The sequence below is a fragment of the Amblyraja radiata genome, chromosome 8 (assembly GCF_010909765.2).
Source record: "Amblyraja radiata isolate CabotCenter1 chromosome 8, sAmbRad1.1.pri, whole genome shotgun sequence".
Taxonomy (NCBI): Eukaryota; Metazoa; Chordata; class Chondrichthyes; order Rajiformes; family Rajidae; genus Amblyraja; species Amblyraja radiata.
This window is the reverse complement of record NC_045963.1, coordinates 47,273,891-47,299,036: the sequence shown is the minus strand read 5'-3', so window position 1 is coordinate 47,299,036 and position 25,146 is coordinate 47,273,891. Positions and strand designations below refer to the sequence as shown.

Below are 25,146 nucleotides of genomic sequence, written 5' to 3'. Positions count from 1 at the left end.
TCAGAAAGGCCGGCGAGTTTTACTTTACTCTGCTATTTTTGCCTAATTGTGTGTGGCTCATTGTTCGGCCGCATTGAACACTTGATGCAACTCTGTCGCGGTTACTACCTTGTGGCAGGGCTGGTGATTTGACCTATTTAAGGTTATATCTTAAATGACAAACATAGTGTTTGTTAAGCATTTACTAAATCGCTTGGAAACATTAGTAGCAACATCTGGCAATCTCTGACTTCACCTAGTACAAATACATGATCATCATATTAATAACATTTGATGTCCTAAGTCAAGAAGCCAATGATCTGATTTGGATTTGAAGTGATCATTTTCAGTTAACTAAAGAACCAAAATTTCTCGAAGTAAATGTTATGAACTTGCACTGTCCACTTAGTTCTGAAGGGAATCTTTCTTTCCAGTCCCATACTGATCTTTCTGTGCTCTGTATCCTTCGTTGCCAGAGGAAGGCCACAAGCAAACTAGAGAAGGGGCACCTCATATTCCACGTGGTTAGCTAACAACCCAAAGGAATAAACATTGAATTCTCCAGTTTCAAGAAATATCTACTTCTTGTTTCCATTCTCTCCACCGTAGCCTATCCATTTCACTAACCATCCCTCCAGTAAACCTGAAGAAGGGTTTCGGCCCAAAACGTTACCTATCTCCTTCGCTCCATAGATGCTGCTGCACCCGCTGAGTTTCTCCAGCATTTTTGTGTATCCCCAGTAAACCTATTCCTTTCCACCTCCTTTGATTCATTGATACTCAATTGTCACATGTACTTAGGATACAGCTTACCTTTATTGGTCGGGACATTGAGTGTAAGAGTTCGAAAGTCTTTGCTTTTGTACACAATACACAAAGAATCGCCATGTTTCTGGCGCTGACAGTTACAAAAGTAGTCATTAGAGTCATGTTGGTCCCTCTGTTTTCGGCAGCCCCAAGCGCAGGCTCGCGATCGTTTTGCTGAACCCCTTCGCACAGTCCACCTAGGCCTACGTGATTTCTCAATTACTAAACACTTTAACTCCCATTCCCATAGTGACATTTCTATCCTGGGCCTCCTCCACTGTCAGAGTGAGGCCCAATGCAAACTGTAGGAACAACACCTCATATTTTGCTTAGGCAGCCCAGTGGTATGAATATTGAATTCTCTAACTTCAAGTAACCCTTGCTTTCCCTCTCTCTCTGTCCCTCTCCCACTCTAGTTCTCCGATTAGTTTCACTGTCCTTCTTATTAATTTTACTGGTTGTATGCCTCCTTGTCACTTTCTCCTCAGCTAACAATCATTCTATATTTCCTTATCATCGTCTGCTTTGATCTGTCGTTACCCTTCCATATCTCTAGACTCCCTCTGCCCTGACTCTCAGTCTGAAGAAGGGTCTCGACCCGAAATGTCACCCATTCCTTCTCTCCAGAGATGTTGCCTGTCCTGCTGAGTTACTTCAACATTTTGTGTCTATTTGCAGAGAAGATTTACCAGGATGTTGCCAGAACTCAAGGGTCTGAGCTATAGCGAGAGGTTGAGCAGGCTGGTTTTCTATTCCCTGGAGCGCAGGAGGATGAGGGGTGATCTGAAAGAGGTGTATAAAATCATGAGTGGAATAAATCGGATAGACGCAGAGTCTCTTGCCCGGAGTAGGGGAAGTAGCGCATAGGTTTAAGGTGAAAGTGGAAAGATTTTGTCGGAATCTGAGGGGTAACTTTTTACACAAAGCATGTGGTGGATGTATGGAACGAGCTTCCGGAAGAGGTAGTTGACACAGGGACTATTGCAATGTTTAAAAACCATTTAAACAGGTACATGGATAGGACAGGTTTAGAGGAATATGTGCCAAACAGGCAAATGGGAATAGTGTAGATGGCACATGTTGGTTGATGTGTTGGGCTGATGGGCCAAGTTGGGCCGATGGGCCTGTTTCCCCACTGTCTCACTCTATGACATAACATTTTCCACATTACGTTGCATCTTCCATATTCTGGTCCATTCAGCTTGTTAATGTTCTCTTGAAGCATCTAAGTCCTTCCTATTGAATCTCAGCAAACTGAGACCTGTCCATGTTTTCCAGAGATGCTATCTGACCCGCTGAGTTACTCCGGCACTTTGTGGCTTCTTTTGATAAACCAGCATCTGCAGTTCCTTGTGTCTTTAGAAATATGATGTTTGGACCCCTCATGGCCTATTCTATCTTTCATACATTAAAGTTAATTGTTCTTTATCTCTCTACATCATCGTCTATATCTCTCGTTTCCCTTTCCGGGCCTGTTTCCACATTGTATCACTATATTTGATTTGAGTATAGGAGCAGGGAGGTTCTACTGCAGTTGTACAGGGTCTTGGTGAGACCACACCTGGAGTATTGCGTACAGTTTTGGTCTCCAAATCTGAGGAAGGACATTATTGCCATAGAGGGAGTGCAGAGAAGGTTCACCAGACTGATTCCTGGGATGTCAGGACTATCTTATGAAGAAAGACTGGATAGACTTGGTTTATACTCTCTAGAATTTAGGAGATTGAGAGGGGATCTTATAGAAACTTACAAAATTCTTAAGGGGTTGGACAGGCTAGATGCAGGAAGATTGTTCCCGATGTTGGGGAAGTCCAGGACAAGGGGTCACAGCTTAAGGATAAGGGGGAAATCCTTTAAAACCGAGATGAGAAAAACTTTTTTCACACAGAGAGTGGTGAATCTTTGGGACTCTCTGCCACAGAGGGTAGTTGAGGCCAGTTCATTGGCTATATTTAAGAGGGAGTTAGATGTGGCCCTTGTGGCTAAGGGGATCAGAGGGTATGGAGAGAAGGCAGGTACGGGATACTGAGTTGGATGATCAGCCATGATCATATTGAATGGCGGTGCAGGCTCGAAGGGCTGAATGGCCTACTCCTGCACCTAATTTCTATGTTCCTATACAGGTGCACAACCTTTTATCCGAAAGCCTTGGGACCAGACACTTTTCGTAATTCAGAATTTGTCGGTCTTCGGAATGGACATTTTTTAGCGTAGATTTTAATGGCTGGCTCAGTGGTAGAGTGCTCGGCTCATATCCGCAAGGTCCCGAGTTTGCGCCTTGATCCCGGCAGTAAACTCGGTCGCGTGTTTGAGTCTTCAATGGAGTTTTTTCTTGTTAATAAATGTTTGTATGAAATGCAGTGTAGGAGAGGTGTACTGACTGTGTGGGCAGAACTTTGGAAGTGATTGCCCACCAGTCTAAAAAGCCGCTGTGTCTCCCTGTCCCTGGGATAGCAGGGGGCGATAAAACAGCACAATACCCCCCTCCCCCTCCAACTCCAGAGGAATCCGCTCCCCAATGGGCCGCTACGGCGACAAGTGGCAGTTTGCCCACAGCCCGAGCTGCGCCCCCTCATCCGCCACCCCAAGAACAAGACGTACCTTGCACACCATCAGCTTCTGCCCCTACGTGTTCCTCTGGAGTTGGAGCGGGGCTGGGCTGGAGTTGCTGCTGGCTGTGGGTCTCTGGGATCTCCGTGCTTGCAATGGTCCTGACGTCTCCGGCCACCCCCCTGGACTGGAGCTGAGACTGGAAACTGTACCGCCCTTGCCCCCTCCCTCTGCAACTGCAAACAACCCCACTCTCCTGCAAGGGCGGTACAGTTCCCGGAGGATGGCAGGTGGCCGGAGACGTCAAGACCAACAGGAACCCGCTCCCCGATGGGCCCCTACGACGCCCCGAGCTGCGCCCCGTCATCCGCAACCCAGGTTCCTCTGTAGTTGGAGCGGGGCTGGGCTGGGCTGCTGCTGGCTGTGGGTCTCTGGGATCTCCGTGCTTGCAGTGGGCCTGGGGGTCGGTGTCCCGATGAGGGGGCGCAGCTCGGGGAGCGGCTTCTGGTGGTCCTGACGTCTCCGACTAAATTGCTGCTGATCTAACCTACCTGTAATACTGATTTGTTTGCCCATTGTCCTTGTGCTTGCTGTGTTATATTGGTTTTGGTAGAATGTGGGAGAGCAACATATTATAACCTTATTCTATAATATTTCTATATTTCTTCAATATTGTCCTCTGCACTCTGACTTCCTATATCCTACACTTTGGATATTGTACTGCTATCTCTTGACATTCAATGGCATTACCATCATTTAATTTATTGCATGATCATTGTTGACTCATTGACTGGAAATCTAAGTAGACCAGCCATAAACTTACTATGACAAAAGGTGAGTTTATTCAGTGGGCAACTCTCCATAGATGTCTCCTCTTCCCACCCCAATCCTACTGTCATCCACAAGATGCAAGTCAGGAATGAGATGGGATATCCTCACGTCTGCAGTTCCAGCAGCACTCAAGAAGATCAATACCAGACAGGACAAAGTAACCACATGCACAATGCACAGCAATTACATGCCCACCTAATAGGGACATATTTTGCTGTTCTTCATTGCCATGAGTGAAAATTCTGGTAAGTTGCCTACAATAATTCAAGAAAGTATCTTTCTAAGAAATGTTTGGGAAGTATAATAATCTCCTTGTCAATGTTGTCTGCGTATTATCACGGAGCTCATTCTGACACCTTAATTCAGAAACATTGTCAATCTGAAATTGTTGGTAAACATAGAAACTGCTGAAAATATTAAGTCTGGCAGCATTTGAGAAGAGAGAAAAGCAGTAGGAATAAGCCAGGTAACTTTAGACTCGTGGAGAAACAAAACCCTCGTAAATAAGATTAATCTGAATTTGGAAAAACAGGTTTAAAGAAGAATTTTCTCCGTGGACATAAAGGGTGGTCCTATGTGATTGAGATTTTTGACGATGTAAATAATTGTCTCAATGAGTGGGATACACGGTGACCATGTAAACAAGGAACTGCAGATGCTGGTTTATAAAAAGGACACAAAGTGCTGGAGTAACTCGGCGGGTCAGGCAGCATCCCAGGAAAACATGGATAGGTGACATTTCGGTCTGGGCTCATCTTCAGAAGAAGGGACCTGATCCGAAATGCCACCTATACGTGTTCTCCAGGGTGCTGCCTGATCCGCTGAGTTACTCGAGCACTTTGTGACGTATCCATCGTAATTAGGTTGTATGGATTCAGAACTGGCTTACTCGGAAGACAGGATTGTGGTGGAAGGGTATAATGCTAGCTGGATGTCTGTCATCAGTGGAGTTCTGCAGGGATGTTTGCTGAGGGCTCTATTGTTTGTGGAGATATTGCAGATGGGAGTTTAATCTGAGCAAGTGTGAGCTATTGGATTTTGGGTGGTTGAATATATGGGGAAAATAGACAGGTAATGGCAAGACCCTTAACAGTGTTGGTGTATAAAGGAATCTTGGGGCTCAGGTCCATAGTTTCCTAAAAGTGCCAACACAAGTTGATAGACTGGTAAAGTAGTATGGTATGCTTACCTTTATTGGTCGGGACATTGAGTGTAAGGGTCATAAAGTCATATTGCAGCTTTGGAGACTTTCGTTCGGCCACTTTCCTGTGTGCAATTCTGGTCCCCTGATTACTGAAGGATGTGGTTGTGGAGGCTTTAGAAAGTGTGCAGATGTTTGTCAGAATGCTGCCTGGATTAGAAGGTGATAGCTATAAGGAGAGGTTGGACAAACTTGGATTATTTTCTCTGGAAGATCGGAGGCTAAGGGGTGATCTGATAGAAGTATATTTAATTATGAAAGGCATAAATAAGGCAAGACAATCAACCTTTTTTTCTCTGGGTGGAAATGTCAAAGACCAGAGGGCTTTAAGGTGTGAGGAGCAAAGTTTCAATGGGATATGCAGGCCAAGTTTTGTAACACAGAGAGGGTGCCTGGAACACTCTGCCAGGGGTGGTGGTGAAGGCAGACATGATATTGGCATTTAAGAGGCTTTTAGCTAAGCATATGGATATGATGGGAATGGAGGGATATGGATCATATGCCATCAGAGGAGATTAGTTTAATCTGGCACCATGTTTGGCATGGACATTGGACCAAAGGGCCTGTTCCTGTACTGTACTGTTCTATGAGGTTGGTACAGTTGATGTAATCTTTCAGTAAGGCCTTCAAGGTACCATGTGAGATATTGCTTCAAAAGGTAAGACCCTGGAATCCTGGGCAAATTTGATCCAAAATTGGTTTGGTGATAGTTGAGGCTTGTTTTGACGATTAGCCTGTGATCTATGGTGTATGCAGGGATCTGTGCGGGGACTTTTGCTTTTGTTATATACGTTAACATTCTGGAACAGTATGATTAGTAAGTTTTTGCAGATAACGTGAACATTGGTATAGTGTTGATAATGAGGGGGGTAGTCCTTGGCTACAGTACAAGACCGGTAAAATGGACAAAGTCATGGCAAATTAAATTTTAATCCTGACAACAGTGAGGCGATGCATTTTGAGAGGCACAATAAATTTGGTTTATTGATTAGTTGTACTTGAGGATTGGTTGAACAGGATGGCACCATGGCACAGAGGGCAGCACAGTGGTGCACTGGTAGAGCTGCTGCCTCACAGTGCCCGAGACCTGGGTTTGATCCTGACTACAAGTGCGGTCTGTGTGGAGCTTGTACGTTCTCGCTGTTACCGAGTGGGTTTCCCCCGGCTCTGGTTTCCTTCCACATCCCAAAGACATGTGGCTTTGTAAGTTAATTAGTTTCTGTTAATTTCCCTTAGTATGTAGTGGGATAACTAGTGAACGAGCGATCGATGGTCGGCATGGACACGATGGGCCGAAAGGCCTGTGTCCATGCTGGATCTTTAAACTAAACTAAGCAGGAGGCTGAGGGGGTGATCTTACAGAGGTGCATAAAATCATGAGGTGAATAGATAGGGTGAATGCACAGTCTTTTATCCAGAGTAGGGAAATTAAAAACCAGACGACATTGATTTAAGGTGACGGGTGAGATTTAATAGGAACCTGATGGGCAACCGTTTCACTCAGTGGGTGGTAGGTATATTGAACTAGCTGGCAGAGGAGGTGGTTGAGGCAGGTACGATAACAGCATATAACAAACACTTGGGTAGAAAAGGTTGAGAGGGTTATGGGTCAAACGAGTGCAAAAGAGTATGTGTAGGACGGAATTGCAGATGCTGGTTTAAACCAAACATAGATACAAAAAGCTGGAGTAACTCAGCGGGACAGGCAGCATCTCTGGAGAGAAAGAATGGGTGACGTTTCAGGTTGCGACCCTTTTTCAGCCTGAAAGTCACAGGAAAGAGAAACGAGAGATATAGACGATGATGTAGAGAGATAAAGAACAATGAATAAAAGATATGCAAAAAAGTGATGATGATAAAAGAAACAGGCCTTTGTCAGCTGTTTGTTGGGTGAAAACGAGAAGCTGGTGTGACTTGGGTGGAGGAGGGATAGATAGAGAGGGAATGCCGGGGTTACTTGAAGTTAGAAAAATCAATACTCATTCCATTGGGCTGTAAGCTGCCCAAACGAAATATGAGATGCTGTTCCTCCAATTTGTGTTTAGCCTCACTCGACAATGGAGGAGACCTAGGACTGAAAGGTCAGTGTGGGAATGGGAAGGAGAATTAAAGTGTCTAGCAAACAGGAGATCAGATAGGTTCAGGCGGCCTGAGCGAAGGTGTTCCGCGAAACGATCGCCCAGTCTACGTTGGGGGTGTCCAGAACCAGGGGTCACATTTTAAGAATAAGGAGTAGGCCATTTAGGACTGAGACGAGGAAAACCTTGTGAATGTTGTGAATGTGAATGTGTAATTCTCTGCCGCAGAAGGCAATGGAGGCCAATTCACTGGATGTTTTCAAGAGAGAGGTAGGTTTAGCTCTTAGGGCTAAGGGAATCGGGGATATGGGGGAAAAGCCAGAATGGGGTGCTGATTTTGGATGATCATCCATGATCATATTGAATGGTGGTGCTGGCTCGAAGGGCCGAATGGCCTTCTCCTGCACCTACTTTCGATTTTTCTATGTTTGGCCTTGCCAATGTATAAGAGTCCACATCTCGAACAACGGATACAGTACACGAGGTTGGAGGAGGTGCACATGAATCTCTGCCTAGCCTAACCTGAAAGGACTGTTGGGGTCCCTGGAGGGAGGAGGTATAGCGACAGGTGTTCTGCGGTTGCAGGTTAAAGTACCTGGGGAGGGGGTGGTTTGGGTGGGAAGGGATGAATTAACCAGGGAGTTGTGGAGGGAACGGTCTCTGCGGAAGGTGGAAAGGGATGGGAAAATGTGGGTAGTGGTGGGATCCCGTTGGAGGTGGCGAAAATTTTGGAGGATTATGTGTTGTATGCAACGGCTGATGGGGTGGGAGGTAAGAACTAGGGACTCTGTTTTGACCAGAGGGGAGGGGGAGCAAGGATGGACCTGCGGAATACCGAGGAGACACGAGTGAGGGCACCATCTGTGATGGGAGAGGGAAACCCCTGTTCCCTAAAGAATGAGGACATCTCGGTTGTCCTAGTATGGAACACCTCGTCTTGGGCGCAGATGCGGCGTAGATGGAAGAATTGGGAGTAGGGGACAGTCTTTGCAGGAAGCACGGTGGGAAGAAGTGTCGAGATGGTTGTGGGAGTCAGTGGGTTTGTAATAGACGTCAGTCAATAGTCTATTTCCTGTGATGGTGACTGAGATCAAGAAAGGGGAGGGAGGTGTTGGAGATGGTCGAAGTAAATTTGCGTGCAGGAAGAAAATTGGTGATGAAGTTGATGAAGTTCATGAGTCCGTGGGTCCAGGAGGTAGCACCGATTCAGTCATCAATGTAAATGTGATAGAGTTTGGGGATAGGGCCAGTGTACGCCTTGAACATGGATTGTTCAACGTATCCTACAAAGAGGCAGGCATAGCTGGGGTCCAAGCGGGTGCCCATAGCTACGGCTTGGAGGAAGTGGGAGGAGTCAAAGGAGAAGTTGTGGAGGCTGAGGACCAGCTCCGCTAGGTGGAGTAGAGTGTTAATAGAGGGAAATTGGATGGTTCTGCGGTCGAGGAAAAAACTGAGGGCTTTAAGGCCTTCCTGGTGGGGGATGGAGGTGCAGAGTGACTGAACATCCATAGTAAAGATGAGGGAGTGGGGGCTCGAAAAGCAGGTCATTAAAGAGACGAAGAGCATGTGAGGTATCTTGGACATGGGTCGGGAGAGATTGGACCAGGGGGGATAGGATGTAGTCGAGGTACGTGGAAATCATTTCCGTGGGACAGGAGCAGGCAGAAACAATGGGTCTGCCAGGGCAGTTGTGTTTGTGGATTTTGGGGAGAAGGTGAAACCGGGCTGTGTGGGGCTGGGAAACAATAAGGTTGGAGGTCTGTTTCTTGCCTTATGACTGTATGACTTACTGAGGAGCAGAGTGACCATAATGGATGTATCCAAGTATCAGTTGCATAAGTTGATAAGATGGTCAAGAAAGCATCGAGACACATGTCTTCATTTACTGGGGCATTGAAGGTAAGAGCAGGGAGTTTATGGTACATTAGTTAGGCCATAGCTGGAATACAGTGTGTAATTCGGGTCAGCAGAAAAAGTATGTGATTGCTTTAGTAAGGCTACAGAGGAGATTCACCAGTATGTTGCCTGCTATGATATTTTATTTCATTACCATTTCAAAGACGTGAATGAGAAGATCCAGCCAAGCTTAACTTGAACTCGATTGTAATCATTAAGCAAATTATTTATTTGGAAGAAAGTGTGTATTCTCATCTACAAAGACAACATTTTAGTAAAACAAATCAGTATTTAGGAAGGAAAGACTTGTCAATTTTTTAGTCAATTTTCTTTTTGATTATGATTCATAAATTCATGTCATTGGAGGCTATTCACTTAACCTTTTTTTCTCTGTTTCCAGCCGGGCAACCTAGGCAGCTTTTTAGGTTGTAAATGACTGTTTAGGTGGTCATTTAAGACGGCTTGCATGACGCGTGCGATAATGTGCTCGGACGAAGTGCGTAGTTACCAGTCGGAATTATGTTCGATAAAACATTCACATATTATTTCTGCTTCAAATAAAGTCACAAACTAAACATATTCACCAATCAAGACATGATATATACCACAATGACATGCAGCAAAATTATAATGCAGTATCTCAACTCTTTACACGTTGCAATGAATGCAATTTCTATTATTTCTTTCCACTTCCAAACAAAAATGTGGTTGGATTATTCAGCGTATGATCAACCTCGGTGAGACCAAGCGCAGGCTTGGCGATCGCTTCGCCCAACACCTCGACTCAGTTCTCCAATTTCAGGTAGTCCTTGCTTTCTCCCTCCTTCCCCTCCCATTCCCAGCTCTCCCACAGCCTATTGTCTCCACCTCTTCCTTTCTTTTTCCCGCCCCCCCCCACCCCCGACATCAGTCTGAAGAAGGGTCTCAACCCGAAACGTCGCCTATTCCTTCGCTCCATACATGCTGCCTCGCCCGCTGATTTTCTCCAGCTTTTTTGTCTACCAACGGGATCCCACCACTGGCCAACCATTTTCCCATCTCCTCCCCTGTCGGCTTTCCGCAGAGACCGCTCCTTCCGTAACTCCCTGGTCAATTCGTCCCTTCCCACCCAAACTCCCCCTCTCCTGGCACTTTCCCTTGCAACCGCAGGAAATGCTACACTTGTCGCTTTACCTCCCCCCTTGACTCCATTCAAGGACCCAAGCAGTCGTTCCAGGTGCGGCAGAGGTTCACCTGCACCTCCTCCAACCTCATCTATTGCATCCACTGTTCTAGGTGTCAGCTGTTCTACATCGGTGGGACCAAGCGTAGGCTTGGCGATCGCTTCGTCCAACACCTCCGCTCGGTTCGCAATAACCAACCTGATCTCCCGGTGGCTCAGCACTTCAACTCCCCCTCCCATTCCGAATCCGACCTTTCTGTCCTGGGCCTCCTCTATGACTAGAGTGAGGCCCACCGTAAATTGGAGGAGCAGCACCTCATATTTTGCTTGGGCAGTTTACACCCCAGCGGTATGAACATTGAAGTCCAATTTCTGGTAGTCTCTGCTTTCTCCTCCCCTTCCCAGCTCTCCCTCAGCCCACCGTCTCCGCCTCTTCTTTTCTTCTTACTGCATCCCCCCCCCCCCCCCCCCCACCCTCGCATCAGTCTGAAGAAGGGTCTCGACCCGAAACGTCGGGAGTTAGATGTGGCCCTTGTGGCGAAAGGGATCAGGGGTATGGAGAGAAGGCAGGTACAGGATACTGAGTTGGATGATCAGCTATGATCATATTGAATGGCGGTGCAGGCTCGAAGGGCCGAATGGCCTACTCCTGCACCTATTTTCTATGTTTCTATGTCGCCTATTTCCTTTGCTCCATAGATGCTGCCTCACCCGCTGAGTGTCTCCAGCATTTTTGTCTACCCATTCACACAAGTTCTGTTATCCCACTTTCCTCACCCATCCCTACACATTAGCGGCAATTTTACAGAGACAAGTTAACCTACAAAGCCAATGCGTCTTTGGGATGTGGAAGGAAAGCCACATGCTTGCAGGGAGAATATGCAAATTCAACACAGACAGTGCTCGAGGACAGGATCGAACACAGATCTCTGCCCTGTGTGGCAGCAAGTCCACCAGCTGTGCCACTATATTTTGTTTTCAACACACAAAAGATTATACGTTGATAACTTTGGTTACTAATAAAAAAGAAACTATCCAGTTTTCAGTCTTAAATCTCTAAGTGACGCTGTGTCCCCCTTTACATCTACATTATGTTTTAATTCAGTTCAAGACTATGGGGCAGTGCATTGGCTATAAAGTTGCTGGCTAAAAGTGCCAGAGACCCGGAATTGATCCTGAATATGGGTGCTGTCTGTATGGAGTTTGCTCCTTTTCCCTTTGATCGCATGGGTTTTCTCCAGGTGCTCTTGTTTCCTTTCACATTCCTAAGGTGTGCAGGAACCTTTTTCAGACCCAACCCAAAACATAATATTTTCCTTTTGTGCAGAGATTCTGTCTGACCTGTTGAGTTACTCCAGCTTTTTGTATCTATCTTCAGTTTAAACCAGCATCTGCAGTTCCTTCCTACACACAGGATACTATACGATAGAACTTTATTTATCCCAGGAGTGAAATTGTGTGTGTGTGTGGGTATATATATTATACACACCCACATATATATATATATATATATATATGTATATATGTTTATATAGTTATATATTCATATATAAATATACACTGTTGTTTTCCCGTTTATAACATTGTTTACAGAGTACTATGTTTACATATTCTGTTGTGCTGCTGCAAGTATGGATTTCATAGAAACATAGAAAATAGGTGCAGGAGGAGGCCATTTGGCCCTTCGAACCAGCACCGCCAATCATTGTGATCATAGCTGATCATCCCCAATCAATAACCCGTGCCTGCCTTCTCCCCATATCCCTTGATTCCACTAGCCCCTAGAACTCTATCTAACTCTCTCTTAAATCCATCCAGTGATTTGGCCTCCACTGCCCTCTGTGGCAGGGAATTCCACATTGTTCTAACTGAGACGAGAGAGAATAAAACACTCTTGACTTGACTTGCGTCGCTAATGTGTGGGATAGAACTAGTGTACGGGTGATCGGTGGTCGGCATGGACTCGGTGTTTCCACGCTGTATCTTTAAATTAAACTAAAAACACTAAAACCACAGGAAATCTAAAGAAGGGTCTCTACCCGAAACGTCACCCAATTTCTTCTATCCAGAGATGCTGGCTGCTCCATGGAGTTCCCCCGAACAATTAAAGCATGGAATAGTCTTCACCCTACCATAGTTACCCAACCAGATGCAAGTAAATTTAAGGTAGCTCTTTTTTCCCAAGAACCCTTTTTTGCTTAAGTCCAAGTCAAGAGTCAAGAGAGTTTTATTGTCATGTGTCCCAGATAGTACAATGAAATTCTTGCTTGCTGCAGCACAACAGAATATGTAAACATAATACAGAACAGGAGATAAAAGTTCAGTGTGTCTATATACCATAGACCATATATATACACAATAAATAAACAGATAAAGTGCAATAGGCTGTTATTTTTCAGAGTTTGGAGTTTGGTGGTGGTGGGTCCACTCCAGTTTAAATTCCATTTGGAATATTTTTGGAGGACCAGGAAACCAAGAAGCAAGAGTTACTCCAGGGAGTTACTCCAGCTCCAGGGAGTGATTCTGCGTTGGATTCAGTGGTCGCGGCGAGGCGGCGACCAGCCAGCAATGGCGGCCAGATCTCCCACAGTCCAAAGGGAGGGCGAAAGTGCCCGGCGTAACTAGTTGCCGTGGCAGTGCGCATGTGCAGGGCAGCACATGCGCACAACCACAGCCGATGATGCGCTGGCCGACGTTGTGCGCATGTGCAGGGGGAGGATGTGCAGGCCGTGGCAGTGCGCATGTGCAAGGTGGCTGGCCGTGCCGGCGGATGAGGATTGGGCGGAGAGCGGGGAACTGGCGGCACGAAGACGGATGGCGGGCGGAGACGGAGAGTGACAGGGAGAGAGATAGAGAGGGGGATCCCGCTCAGAGTTGAACGATAGGTGTCCCAGGTGCTTGCCAAGCCGTGCAAAATGGCACGGCTTTTAGGTTGCCTGGCGGGACTTTAGGTCGCCATTGGCACCCGGGCAACCGTTAATTTCGAGCCCTGTTCGGTCTATCAAGTCTACTCTGCTATTCAATCTATCCCTCTCAACCCCATTCTCATGCCTTCTCCATGTAACACACATGCTAATTAAGAACCTGTCAATCCCTGCTTTAAAAATACCCAATGACTTGGCCTCCACAGCTGTCTTTGGCAAAGAATTCCACAGGTTCATAACCGTCTGGCTAAAAGAAATCCCTCCTTATCTCCTTTCTAAAGGTATGTCCTTTTATTCTGAGGCAATGCCCTTTGGTCCTAGACTCTCCCACTAGTGGAAACATCCTCTCCACATCCACTCTAACCTGGCCTTTCACTATTCATTGTTTCAATGAGATCCGCCACCTCATCGTTCTGAACTACAGTGAGTACGGGCCTAGAGACGTCAAATACTCATCAGATGTTAACCCTATCATCCCTGGTATCATTCTCGTAAAACTCCTCGGGACCCTCTCCAACGCCAGCGCATTCCTCTTCACAATACTCCAAATGCGGTCCGGCCGCCTTGCACAGCGCCTTGTAAAGCATCAGCATTAGTCTGAAGAAGGGTCTTGACTGAAATGTCACCCATTCTTTCTCTCCAGAGATGCTGCCTGTCCTGCTGAGTTTACTTCAGTTTTTTGTATCTATCCTCAGCATTACACCCCTGCTTTTATATTCTAGTCCTCGAAATGAATGGTAATGTTGTATTTGCCTTCCTTACTACCTGCAAATTAACTTTTTGGGAATCCTGCACCTCCAATTTGTGATTTCTCTCCCCATTTAGAAAATAGTTTATGCCTTTGTTTCCACTACCAAAATACATGACCGCACATTTTGCTACGCTGTATCCCATCTGCCACTACTTTGCCTACTCTCCCAACCTGTCCAAGAACTTCTGCAGACTTCCTGCTCCCTCTGCACTACTAACCCCTCCACCTATCTTTGTATCATCTGCAAACTTGGCCACAAAGCCATCAATTCAATTATCCAAAACGTTAATATATACAATGTGAAGAGTAGCGGACACAACACTGACCCCTGTGGAACACCACTAGTCACCAGCAGCCAAACAGAAAAAGCCCCATATATTCCCACTCTGCCTGCAGCTATTCAGCCAATCTTCTACGCATGCTTGTATCTTCCTTCTAATACAGTGGGGTCTCATCTTATTTAGCGCCTCATGTGCAGCACCTCATCAAAGGCCTTCTGAAAATATTTTTTTTTAAGTTATAGTGAAGTAAATGAATTCATTGTTTCAGTGGGGTTAATATTTAGTCAAAACATTTCCATTGATAACATTTACACAAATTGTATTGGTATCTGTAAATGCTGCTTTATTAAATTCTGACAGTGTAGATTTTTGAAATAATTTTGTATATGAAAATGCATTAACAAAAGAGACTTTTATAGTTCTATACTTATTTTGCAGATACAAGGGTCCGCTACTGGACCATGGTGCTCTGGAGTTGGCAGCAGCTGACGGAGCAGCTTCTCCAGAATATACGAAACTATGTGCCTGGCTTGTAATGGAACTGAAAGCTTTCTATAAACTGATCGAAAATGTCAATGCAACTGCTAGTAAGTACTTATTTTTCATTAAATAATTGCAAGTGGTATCATCCAAGTAACAATGACTGCAATTCAGTTTGCAAATGAAATAACAATATAGGAAAATAATTTGGTGTTAATATTGCATTAATCTGCTGGTAGGTGATGCATATATATTCTGACAACTTGAAGAGACTGTGAGCTAACTTATTGTTGACATGCCTTTATTTAATTATCATTCTGAATTACACTGTCTTGGTTCAAACCACTAAAATCACAGCAAACTGGTTGATTGTATATTCAACATTTAAAGTGTAACCCTGTATCATTACGCATGAGCTTTAGGTCATACAGCATGGAAACTGGTCCTTTGGCCCACTGAGCTAGTGTACACCTTTATTTTTATTTTCCCTGTTCCCATATTCTACCCCCACCTCGTTTCCTCTTCCCTCTCCCCCCCCCCCCCCCCCCCCCCCCCCCCCTCAAGTAGCTAAGTAAGCATGCAGGTACAGCAGGCAGTGACGAAAGCGAATGGCATGTTGGCCTTTATAACAAGAGGATTCGAATATAGAAGCAAAGAGGTCCTTCTGCAGTTGTACAGAGCCCTAGTGAGACCACACCTGGAGTATTGTGTGCAGTTTTGGTCCCCTAATTTGAGGAAGGACATTCTTGCTATTGAGGGAGTGCAGCGTAGGTTTACAAGGTTAATTCCCGGGATGGCGGGACTGTCATATGCTGAGAGATGGAGCAGCTGGGCTTGTACACTCTGGAGTTTAGAAGGATGAGAGGGAATCTCATTGAAACATATAAGATTATTAAGGGCTTGGACACGCTAGAGGCAGGAAACATGTTCCCGATGTTGGGGGAGTCCAGAACCAGGGGCCACAGTTCAAGAATAAGGGTAAGCCATTTTGAACGGAGACGAGGAAACACTTTTTCTAACAGAGAGTGGTGAGTCTGTGGAATTTCTGCCTCAGAGGGCGGTGGAGGCAGGTTCTCTGGATGCTTTCAAGAGAGAGCTAGATAGGGCTCTCAAAAATAGCGGAGTCAGGGGATATGGGGAGAAGGCAGGAACGGGGTACTGATTGGGGATGACCAGCCATGATCACATTGAATGGCGGTGCTGGCTCAAAGGGTCAAATAGCCTACTCCTGCACCTATTGTCGATTATCTATTGTCAATCTTCATAAGTTCATAATAAAAGCAGAAATAGGCCTTTCGGCCGTCAAGTCTACTCTGCCATTCAATCATGACTGACCTATCTTTCCCTCTCAAATTCATTCTCTTGCCTTCTTACATAGAAACATAGAAATTAGGTGCAGGAGTAGGCCATTCGGCCCTTCGAGCCTGCACCGCCATTCAATATGATCATGGCTGATCATCCAACTCAGTATCCCGTACCTGCCTTCTCTCCATACCCTCTGATCCCCTTAGCCACAAGGGCCACATCTAACTCCCTCTTAAATATAGCCAATGAACTGGCCTCGACTACCCTCTGTGTCAGGGAGTTCCAGAGATTCACCACTCTCTGTGTGAAAAAAGTTCTTCTCATCTCGGTTTTAAAGGATTTCCCCCTTATCCTTAAGCTGTGACCCCTTGTCCTGGACTTCCCCAACATCGGGAGCAATCTTCCTGCATCTAGCCTGTCCAACCCCTTAAGAATTTTGTAAGTTTCTATAAGATCCCCTCTCAATCTCCTAAATTCTAGAGAGTATAAACCAAGTCTATCCAGTCTTTCTTCATAAGACAGTCCTGACATCCCAGGAATCAGTCTGGTGAACCTTCTCTGCACTCCCTCTATGGCAATAATGTCCTTCCTCAGATTTGGAGACCAAAACTGTACGCAATACTCCAGGTGTGGTCTCACCAAGACCCTGTACAACTGCAGTAGAACCTCCCTGCTCCTATACTCAAATCCTTTTGCTATGAAAGCTAACATACCATTCGCTTTCTTCACTGCCTGCTGCACCTGCATGCCCACTTTCAATGACTGGTGTACCATGACACCCAGGTCTCGCTGCATCTCCCCTTTTCCTAGTCGGCCACCATTTAGATAATAGTCTGCTTTCCTGTTTTTGCCACCAAAATGGATAACCTCACATTTATCCACATTATACTGCATCTGCCAAACATTTGCCCACTCACCCAGCCTATCCAAGTCACCTTGCAGTCTCCTAGCATCCTCCTCACAGCTAACACTGCCCCCCAGCTTAGTGTCATCCGCAAACTTGGAGATATTGCCTTCAATTCCCTCATCCAGATCATTAATATACATTGTAAATAGCTGGGGTCCCAGCACTGAGCCTTGCGGTACCCCACTGCCTGCCATTGTGAAAAGGACCCGTTTACTCCTACTCTTTGCTTCCTGTTTGCCAGCCAGTTCTCTATCCACATCAATACTGAACCCCCAATGCCGTGTGTTTTAAGTTTGTAAACTAATCTCTTATGTGGGACCTTGTCGAAAGCCTTCTGGAAGTCCAGATACACCACATCCACTGGTTCTCCCCTATCCACGCTGCTAGTTACATCCTCGAAAAATTCTATAAGATTCGAAAGACATGATTTACCTTTTGTAAATCCATGCTGACTTTGTCCAATGATTTCACCACTTTCCAAATGTGCTGCTATCCCATCTTTAATAACTGACTCTAGCAGTTTCCCCACTACCGATGTTAGACTGACTGGTCTGTAAATTCCCCGTTTTCTCTCTCCCTCCCTTCTTAAAAAGTGGGGTTACGTTTGCTACCCGCCAATCCTCAGGAACTACTCCAGAATCTAAAGAGTTTTGAAAGATTATTACTAATGCATCCACTATTTCTGGAGCTACTTCCTTAAGTACTCTGGGATGCAGCCTATCTGGCCCTGGGGATTTATCGGCCTTTAATCCATTTAATTTACCCAACATCACTTCCCGGCTAACCTGGATTTCACTCAATTCCTCCAACTCCTTTGACCCGCGGTCCCCTGCTATTTCCGGCAGATTATTTATGTCTTCCTTAGTGAAGACGGAACCAAAGTAGTTATTCAATTGGTCCGCCATATCCTTGTTCCCCATGATCAACTCACCTGTTTCTGACTGCAAGGGACCTACATTTGTTTTAACTAATCTCTTTCTTTTCACATATCTATAAAAACTTTTGCAGTCAGTTTTTATGTTCCCTGCCAGTTTTCTTTCATAATCTATTTTTCCTTTCCTAATTAAGCCCTTTGTCCTCCTCTGCTGGTCTCTGAATTTCTTCGTCCTCCGGTATGCTGCTTTTTCTGGCTAATTTGTACGCATCATCCTTCGCTTTGATACTATCCCTGATTTCCCTTGTTATCCACGGATGCACTACCTTCCCTGATTTATTCTTTTGCCAAACTGGGATGAACAATTTTTGTAGTTCATCCATGCAGTCTTTAAATGTCTTCCATTGCATATCCACCGTCAACCCTTTTAGAATTAATTGCCAGTCAATCTTGGCCAATTCACGTCTCATACCCTCAAAGTTACCTTTCTTTAAGTTCAGAACAAGTGTGTCAAAGGTTACCGTAACCTTTGACACACTTGCTAATCAAGAACATGTCAATCTTTGCATTAAAATACTTAATAACATTGGCCTCTGCAGCTGTCTGGGAATGAATTTCACAGATTCATCGCCCCTTGACTAAAGAAATTCCTTCTCATCTCACTTGCTCAGGTTAAACTCCATCTGACATTGCTCCACCCATTTCCGCAGTAAAGTATATCTTGCTGTATCCCAAAAAATACACCAAAAGCTGGAGTAACTCAGCGGGTCAGACAGCATCTCTGGAGAGAAGGAATAGGTGACATTTCAGATCGAGACCCTGCTTCATACCAGTTCTGGTCGTGCCATTACAGGGAAGATGTGGAGGCTTTGGAAAGGGTGCAGAGGAGGTTTACTTGAATACTGCCTGGATTAGAAGATATCAGCTACAGGGAGAGGTTGGATAGACTTGGATTGTTTTCTCTGGAACGTCGGAAGTTCAGCGGAGACTTGATAGAAGTATTGTAAAATTATGACAGTCATTGGGTACACCGTCGGGCTCCTTTTTTTCCCCCAAGGGTGGAAATGTCTAACATTAGACGGCATAGCCTTAAGGTGAGAGGGGGGAAAGTTTAATGGAGATATGTGAGGCAGGTTTTTTTTGTTGCAGAGAGTGGTGGGGCCCTGGAATTTATTGCCAGAGGTGGTGGAAGCAGATACGACAGTGGCATTTCGATAGGCTTTTCGATAGACACATAGAAGTGCAGGGAATTGAGGGATATGGATCATGTATAGGCATATGAGTTATAGTCATACAGCAGTGAAGCAGTTCCTTGTTCTTAGCTTGCCCTTACCGACCAAGGTGCCCTATCTACACCAGTCCCACTTGCTTACATCCCTCTAAAATCTTCTTATCCATGTACCTGTTCAAATATCTTTTAAATGTTGTTGTAGTTTCTGCCTCAACTACCTCCTCTGGAGGCTCATTCCATATATTCACTATCCTCTATGGAAAAAGTTGACCCTCAGATTCCTATACATTTTTTCCCCTCTCACCTTAAACCTATAAACCTCTGGTTCTTGATTCTCCTACTCTGGGTAAAAGAATCTGTGCATCCACCTTGTTTATTCCTCTCATGATCCTATACACCTCTATAAGATTACCTCTTCCCTCCTACACTCCAAAGAATACAATCCTAGCCTGTCCAACCTCTCTCTATAGCTCAGGCCCTCGAGTCTTGGCAACATCCTCATAAGTCATCTCTGCACTCTTTCCACCTTAACAACATCTTTCCTATAGCAGGATGACCAAAGCTGAACATAATACTTCAAATGTTGCCTCACCAGCACCGTGTACAGCTGTAACATAACACCCCAACTTTTATACTCACTTTTGCTCACTGATGAAGGCCAATGTGCCAAAAGCCATCTTAACCACCTTATCTACCTGTGATGCCACTTTCAAGAAACTATATACACTCATAGAAACATAGGAAATAGGTGCAGGAGTAGGCCATTCGGCCCTTCGAGCCTGCACCGCCATTCAATATGATCATGGCTGATCATCCAACTCAGTATCCTGTACCTGCTTTCTCTCCATACCCCCTGATCCCTTTAGCCACAAGGGCCACATCATAGATCCCTCTGCTCTGCAACACTCCCCGGAACCCTGCCATTTACTGTGAAGGTCCTGCACTGGTTAGACTTCCAGAATTGCAACGCCTCTCATTTATCTGCATTTGCTATTAACCTGTCCTGTGCTCACATGCCTAACTGATCAAGATCCGGATGTAGCCTTTGATAACCACCTTTGCTATCTACAATACAATCACTTTATGGTCATCTGCCTTGTACATTCTCATCCACTGATAAACTGATGAGATCAGTTTAAGCAGGCATCATGTTCGACACAAACATTGTAGGCAGAAGGGCCTGTTCCTGTACTGTTCTATGTTCTATATTCATCGAGGACCTCTCCCGTCTCCTGCGGCTCCACACATAGATGTCCACATTGGTATTTGAGGGCCCTATTTTTTTCCAAGTTGCTTTTTTCCCCTTAATACACTACAAAGGATTCCCCTTAATCCTCTTTGCGAATGTTCCCTTATTCATGCCTCCTTTTCGCCCTCTTGGTTTCTTTCCTAAATATACTCCTGCGTTTACTATACCCAAGGAATTTACTTGATCCTAGCTGCTTGTACCTGACCCATGCACCCTTTTTTCTGACCAGAGCCTCAAGATCTCTTGTCAACCAGGTTTCTGTATTCCTGCCAGCCTTGCCCTTCAGTCACAACAGGAACATGCAGACTTTGAACTCCCGCTATCTCACATTTAAAAGTACCCCACTTGCTGAAATTTACCTTGACCATTAACGGCCTACTCCAATCAACTTTTGCAAGCTCCTGTTGAATACCATCAACATTTTCCTTGCCAAAATTTAGAACTTCAACTTGTGGACCAGTTCTGTACTTTTCTAAAACTATCTTAAAACCGATAGAATTATTATTTCTAGACCCAAAGTGCCCCCCCACCAACGACACCTCAGTCATTTTGACAGTTAACTGATAGGCTTTATTTTTAGTTGTATAACTTTACAACCATGACACTCTAATTAGTGTTAATGATGTCTGAATCTTATGACAAATAAAAAGGTTGAAATAGCTGTAATACTATGTAATGTGGGTTTGGATTCTAGGATCTGTGACTTTTTTTTACTTTATAGGTCCCACGGAAGCTGAAGAATTTCAGCTGGAAATGAGTGGTTTACTAGCTGAAATGCATTGTCCCTATACGATTCTAACTACTGGAGATGTCACTAAACGTCTTCTCAACACAAATAATTGCCTTTTACTGCTAAGTAAGTTACAGGAGAATTTGTATGTTAAAATTAAACATAGTTGTAATGTTTAGCTCTGCTAATATATTTAAAGATATATTCTCTTCAGAGTGTTGTGTTTTTATACCTGTGCATGTTGTTTATAGTACAGAATGAGCAATCCAGAGTTCTTGAATTCAAATAACTAGTTTAGAATCAATCAGATTCGTGAGACACAACCTCCCACGTAAAAAAAAAATGCTGACTATCCCTAATCAGCCCTTGTCCATTAAATGCATGGATATCCTATCCCTCAGAATATTCTCTAGTGACTTTCCGACCACTGATGTTAAGATCACTGGCCGGTGTACAGCCTTTTCCCTGCAGCCCTTCTTGAATAGAGGCACAATATTTGCCACCCTCCAGTCATCCGGCAAGAAGGAGTGGGGGGAGAAGGAGTGGAGACACTTTTAAGAAGCCAGACAACTTTTAATAAAGTTTAGCGGCCATTTAACATTACCGGTTGGTTTTCCTTGGCCATTTAACATTACCAGTGGTTTTCCTTGGTTCTGAAAACTCCAATGAGCCAATTAAAATTCCCGGTCAGCATGCTGAAAATATTTCCGTGGCCAAATTGAGGCCGCGAGTAAGCGGGAACTTCCCTCGAGCATGAAGGAGAGTTCCAGTAACCTCCTAACCACATGTCGACCATGCTGCGAGTTTGAGTCGAGCGCAAACTCTTCTAAACTCGCAAATTAGGTAGCCGCAGTGACACAGGCCCTTTAATGGCAGTAGCCTCTCCTTTTTTACTTTGTTCTTAATATACAATCTTGTAGGATTCTCTCTTGGGATTCTCTCTTGGGATTATCTTTTAGGATTCTCTTCTAGGATAGATCCCAGCTGCCTATACATGGCATATCCCACCTTTTTGCTGACCAAATCCTTAATATCCTTCTTTAACAAAGGTTCCGTAATCTTGCTGGCATTAGCAATTTGTGTCATACTTAGCACAACCTCTCTTGACCATGAAGACCTTTATTATATAGTATTGTTGGCAACCCTAACTATACCCAACCTTATTATCTTTGACTAACAGAGTTGAAATAAAGCTTGCCGGTCAAGATGTGCACCCATATGGATGTTAATTAGGCACGAATTAGACTGGAAGGGGATGGTGTATTTTATCCAAATTGTATAGTTTGATGATATATTGAAAGGAATTCTGTTGGTACTCATAAATTGTACTTGAGCAATAAACAGTCACTTCATGAAAGGCTGACATTGGGTTGGATAAAACTCAAATAATTTCATATTTGTGTATCTCCTCACTTTTTTACTTAGCTTACCTGATCTCTGAGCTTGAATCTTCTCGGATGCTTGGTGTGAACAGCCCACCCAAAAAGGAACCAGATAAGACAAGTAATTCCTTTATGGAGCTGAAAACCATTTGCATTACTCTGGGTATGTCCAAACCCCCAGATAACATCACCATGTTCCAGTTCTTCAGTGGGATTGAGAAAAAGGTACATACAATAGAATTGTCTTTATCCGCACCATTTTTTCAGTAGGACCATTCAAGTAAAATAACTTTAAAAAAACACATTGATGGCAGTTCTATTTCAGAAATTAAAACTGAATGGTAGGGCTCTGGGGAGTGTTGTAGGGCAGAGGAATCTAATAGTTCAGGTAGATAGTTTGAAAATGATGACACAAGTAGATAGGGTGGTCAAGTAGGCTTTTGGCATATTGGCCTTCATCTGACAGTATTGACTACAGACGTTGGGAGGACATGTTGCGGTTATATAAGACGTTGGTGAGGCCGAATTTAGAGGATTGTGTTCAGTTCTGGGCACTGTGTTATGGGAAAGATGTCAAGCAGGAAAGGGTACAGAGAAGGTTTACGATGATGTTGCCAGGACTGGAGGGCCTGAGCTATAGGGAGAGGTTGAGCAGGCTAGGGCTTTATTCCTTGGTGCATAGGAGGATGAGGGGTGATTCGTGTCACACAAATCCGATCGAGGTTTTTGATGATGTGACCAAAGAGGTTTATGAAGGCAAAGCTGGAGACATTGTATATATGGGTTTCAGCAAGGCATTCGACAAGATTCCGCATGGTAGGCTGCTCTGGAAGATTAGATCCTATGGGAACCAAGGAGAGATAGCAGGATGGATAGAAAATTGGCTTCATGGAAGGAAACAGAGAGTAATGGTGGAAGGTTGCTTTTTAAACTGGAGGCATGTGACCAGTGGTGTGCCTCAGGGTTTGGTGTTTGGTCCATTGCTGTTTGTCATCTATATCAATAATTTGGATGAGAATGTACATGGCATCATTAGCAAGTTTGCAGATGACACTAAAATAGGTGGTATTGTAGATAGTGAAGATGGTTGTCAAAAATTGCAGTAGTATCTTGATCGGTTAGGCAGTTGAGTTAAGTAATGGTAGATGGAATTTAATAGAGGGAAATGTGAGGTGTTGCATTTTAGGAAGACTAACATGGGCCAGACCTACACAGTGAACGGGAGGGCTCTGGGGAGTGTTGTGGAGCAGAGGGATCTAGGAATGTAGGTACATACAGTGCCTTCCATAATGTTTGGGGCAAAGACCCATCATTTATTTATTTGCCTCTGTACTCCACAATTTGAGATTTGTAATAGAAAAAAACACATGTGGTTAAAGTGCACATTGTCAGATTTTAATAAAGGCCATTTTTATACATTTTGGTTTCACCATGTAGAAATTACAGCAGTGCTTATACATAAGCCCCCCATTTCAGGGCACCATAATGTTTTGGATACAGCAATGTCATGGAAATGAAATGTTTAGTATTTTGTTGCATATCCTTTGACTGCTTGAAGTCTGCGATTCATGGACATTACCAGTTGCTGGGTGTTTTAGCGTTTTGGGGGCTAGTCCCCTTCAATTTTCTCTTCAGCATATAAAAGGATGCTCAATTGGGTTCAAATCGGGTGATTGACTTGGCCACTCAAGAATTTACAATTTTTCAGGTTTGAAAAACTTTTTTGCTTTAGCAGTATGTTTGGGATCACATTGTCTTTCTGTAGAATAAACCGCCGGCCAATGAGTTTTGAGGCATTTGTTTGAACTTGATCAGATAGGATGTGTCCATACACTTCAGAATTCATTATGCTACTGCCATCAACAGTTATATCATCAATGAAGATAAGTGAGCCAGTACCTTCAGCAGCCTTACATGCCCAGGCCATAACATCCCCACCATCGTGTTTCACAGATAACGTGGTATGCTTTGGATCTTACATTTCACTGCACCTTATGGTGCATGTGACAAATAAATTTGAACTTGAACTCGGGCGGTTCCTTCTCTCCTCCATAATTTGCTCTTGCGATCACTCTGATATAAGTTCATCTTTGTCTCATCTGCCCACAAGACCTTTTTCCAGAACTGTGGTTTTTCTTTTAAGTACTTCTTGGCAATCTGTAATCTGGCCATGTGCATTTTAACCACATGTGATTTTTCTCTATTACAAATCTCAAATTGTGTAGTAGAGAGGCAAATAAATAAATGATGGGTCTTTGCCCCACATATTATGGAGGGCTTTGTAAGAACTGGTGCATAAAGCTAAACACGAAAACGCAATCTAAATTGTGAAATGACGCACCTCAAAGCTGTATTTTTGTTTGAAGAGCTGATGGGACAAAATTGTATTCAGACTCAAAATGAATGCCTCAACAGTTCTCAGAATAGAGGTGATATAACCTCTCAGGCAAAGATTTCCATGAGGGAGCAGCAAACATATTGGATAACATAGATTCAGCGGATATGTTGGATTTGGATTTCCAGATAGC

General features: G+C 44.4%; 1 protein-coding gene across 2 annotated transcripts in view; it reads left to right on the top strand.

Annotated features, from left to right (window-relative positions):
* Window positions 1-25,146, top strand: part of fam98a (family with sequence similarity 98 member A) — a 49,014-nt gene that overhangs the window by 491 nt on the left and 23,377 nt on the right. For both annotated transcript variants that reach the window (XM_033025828.1, XM_033025827.1), the window contains exons 2-4: window positions 14,899-15,047; window positions 21,228-21,362; window positions 22,662-22,843. In XM_033025828.1, the coding sequence (XP_032881719.1) occupies window positions 14,899-15,047; window positions 21,228-21,362; window positions 22,662-22,843 (466 nt within the window). The remainder of the gene's footprint in view (window positions 1-14,898; window positions 15,048-21,227; window positions 21,363-22,661; window positions 22,844-25,146) is intronic.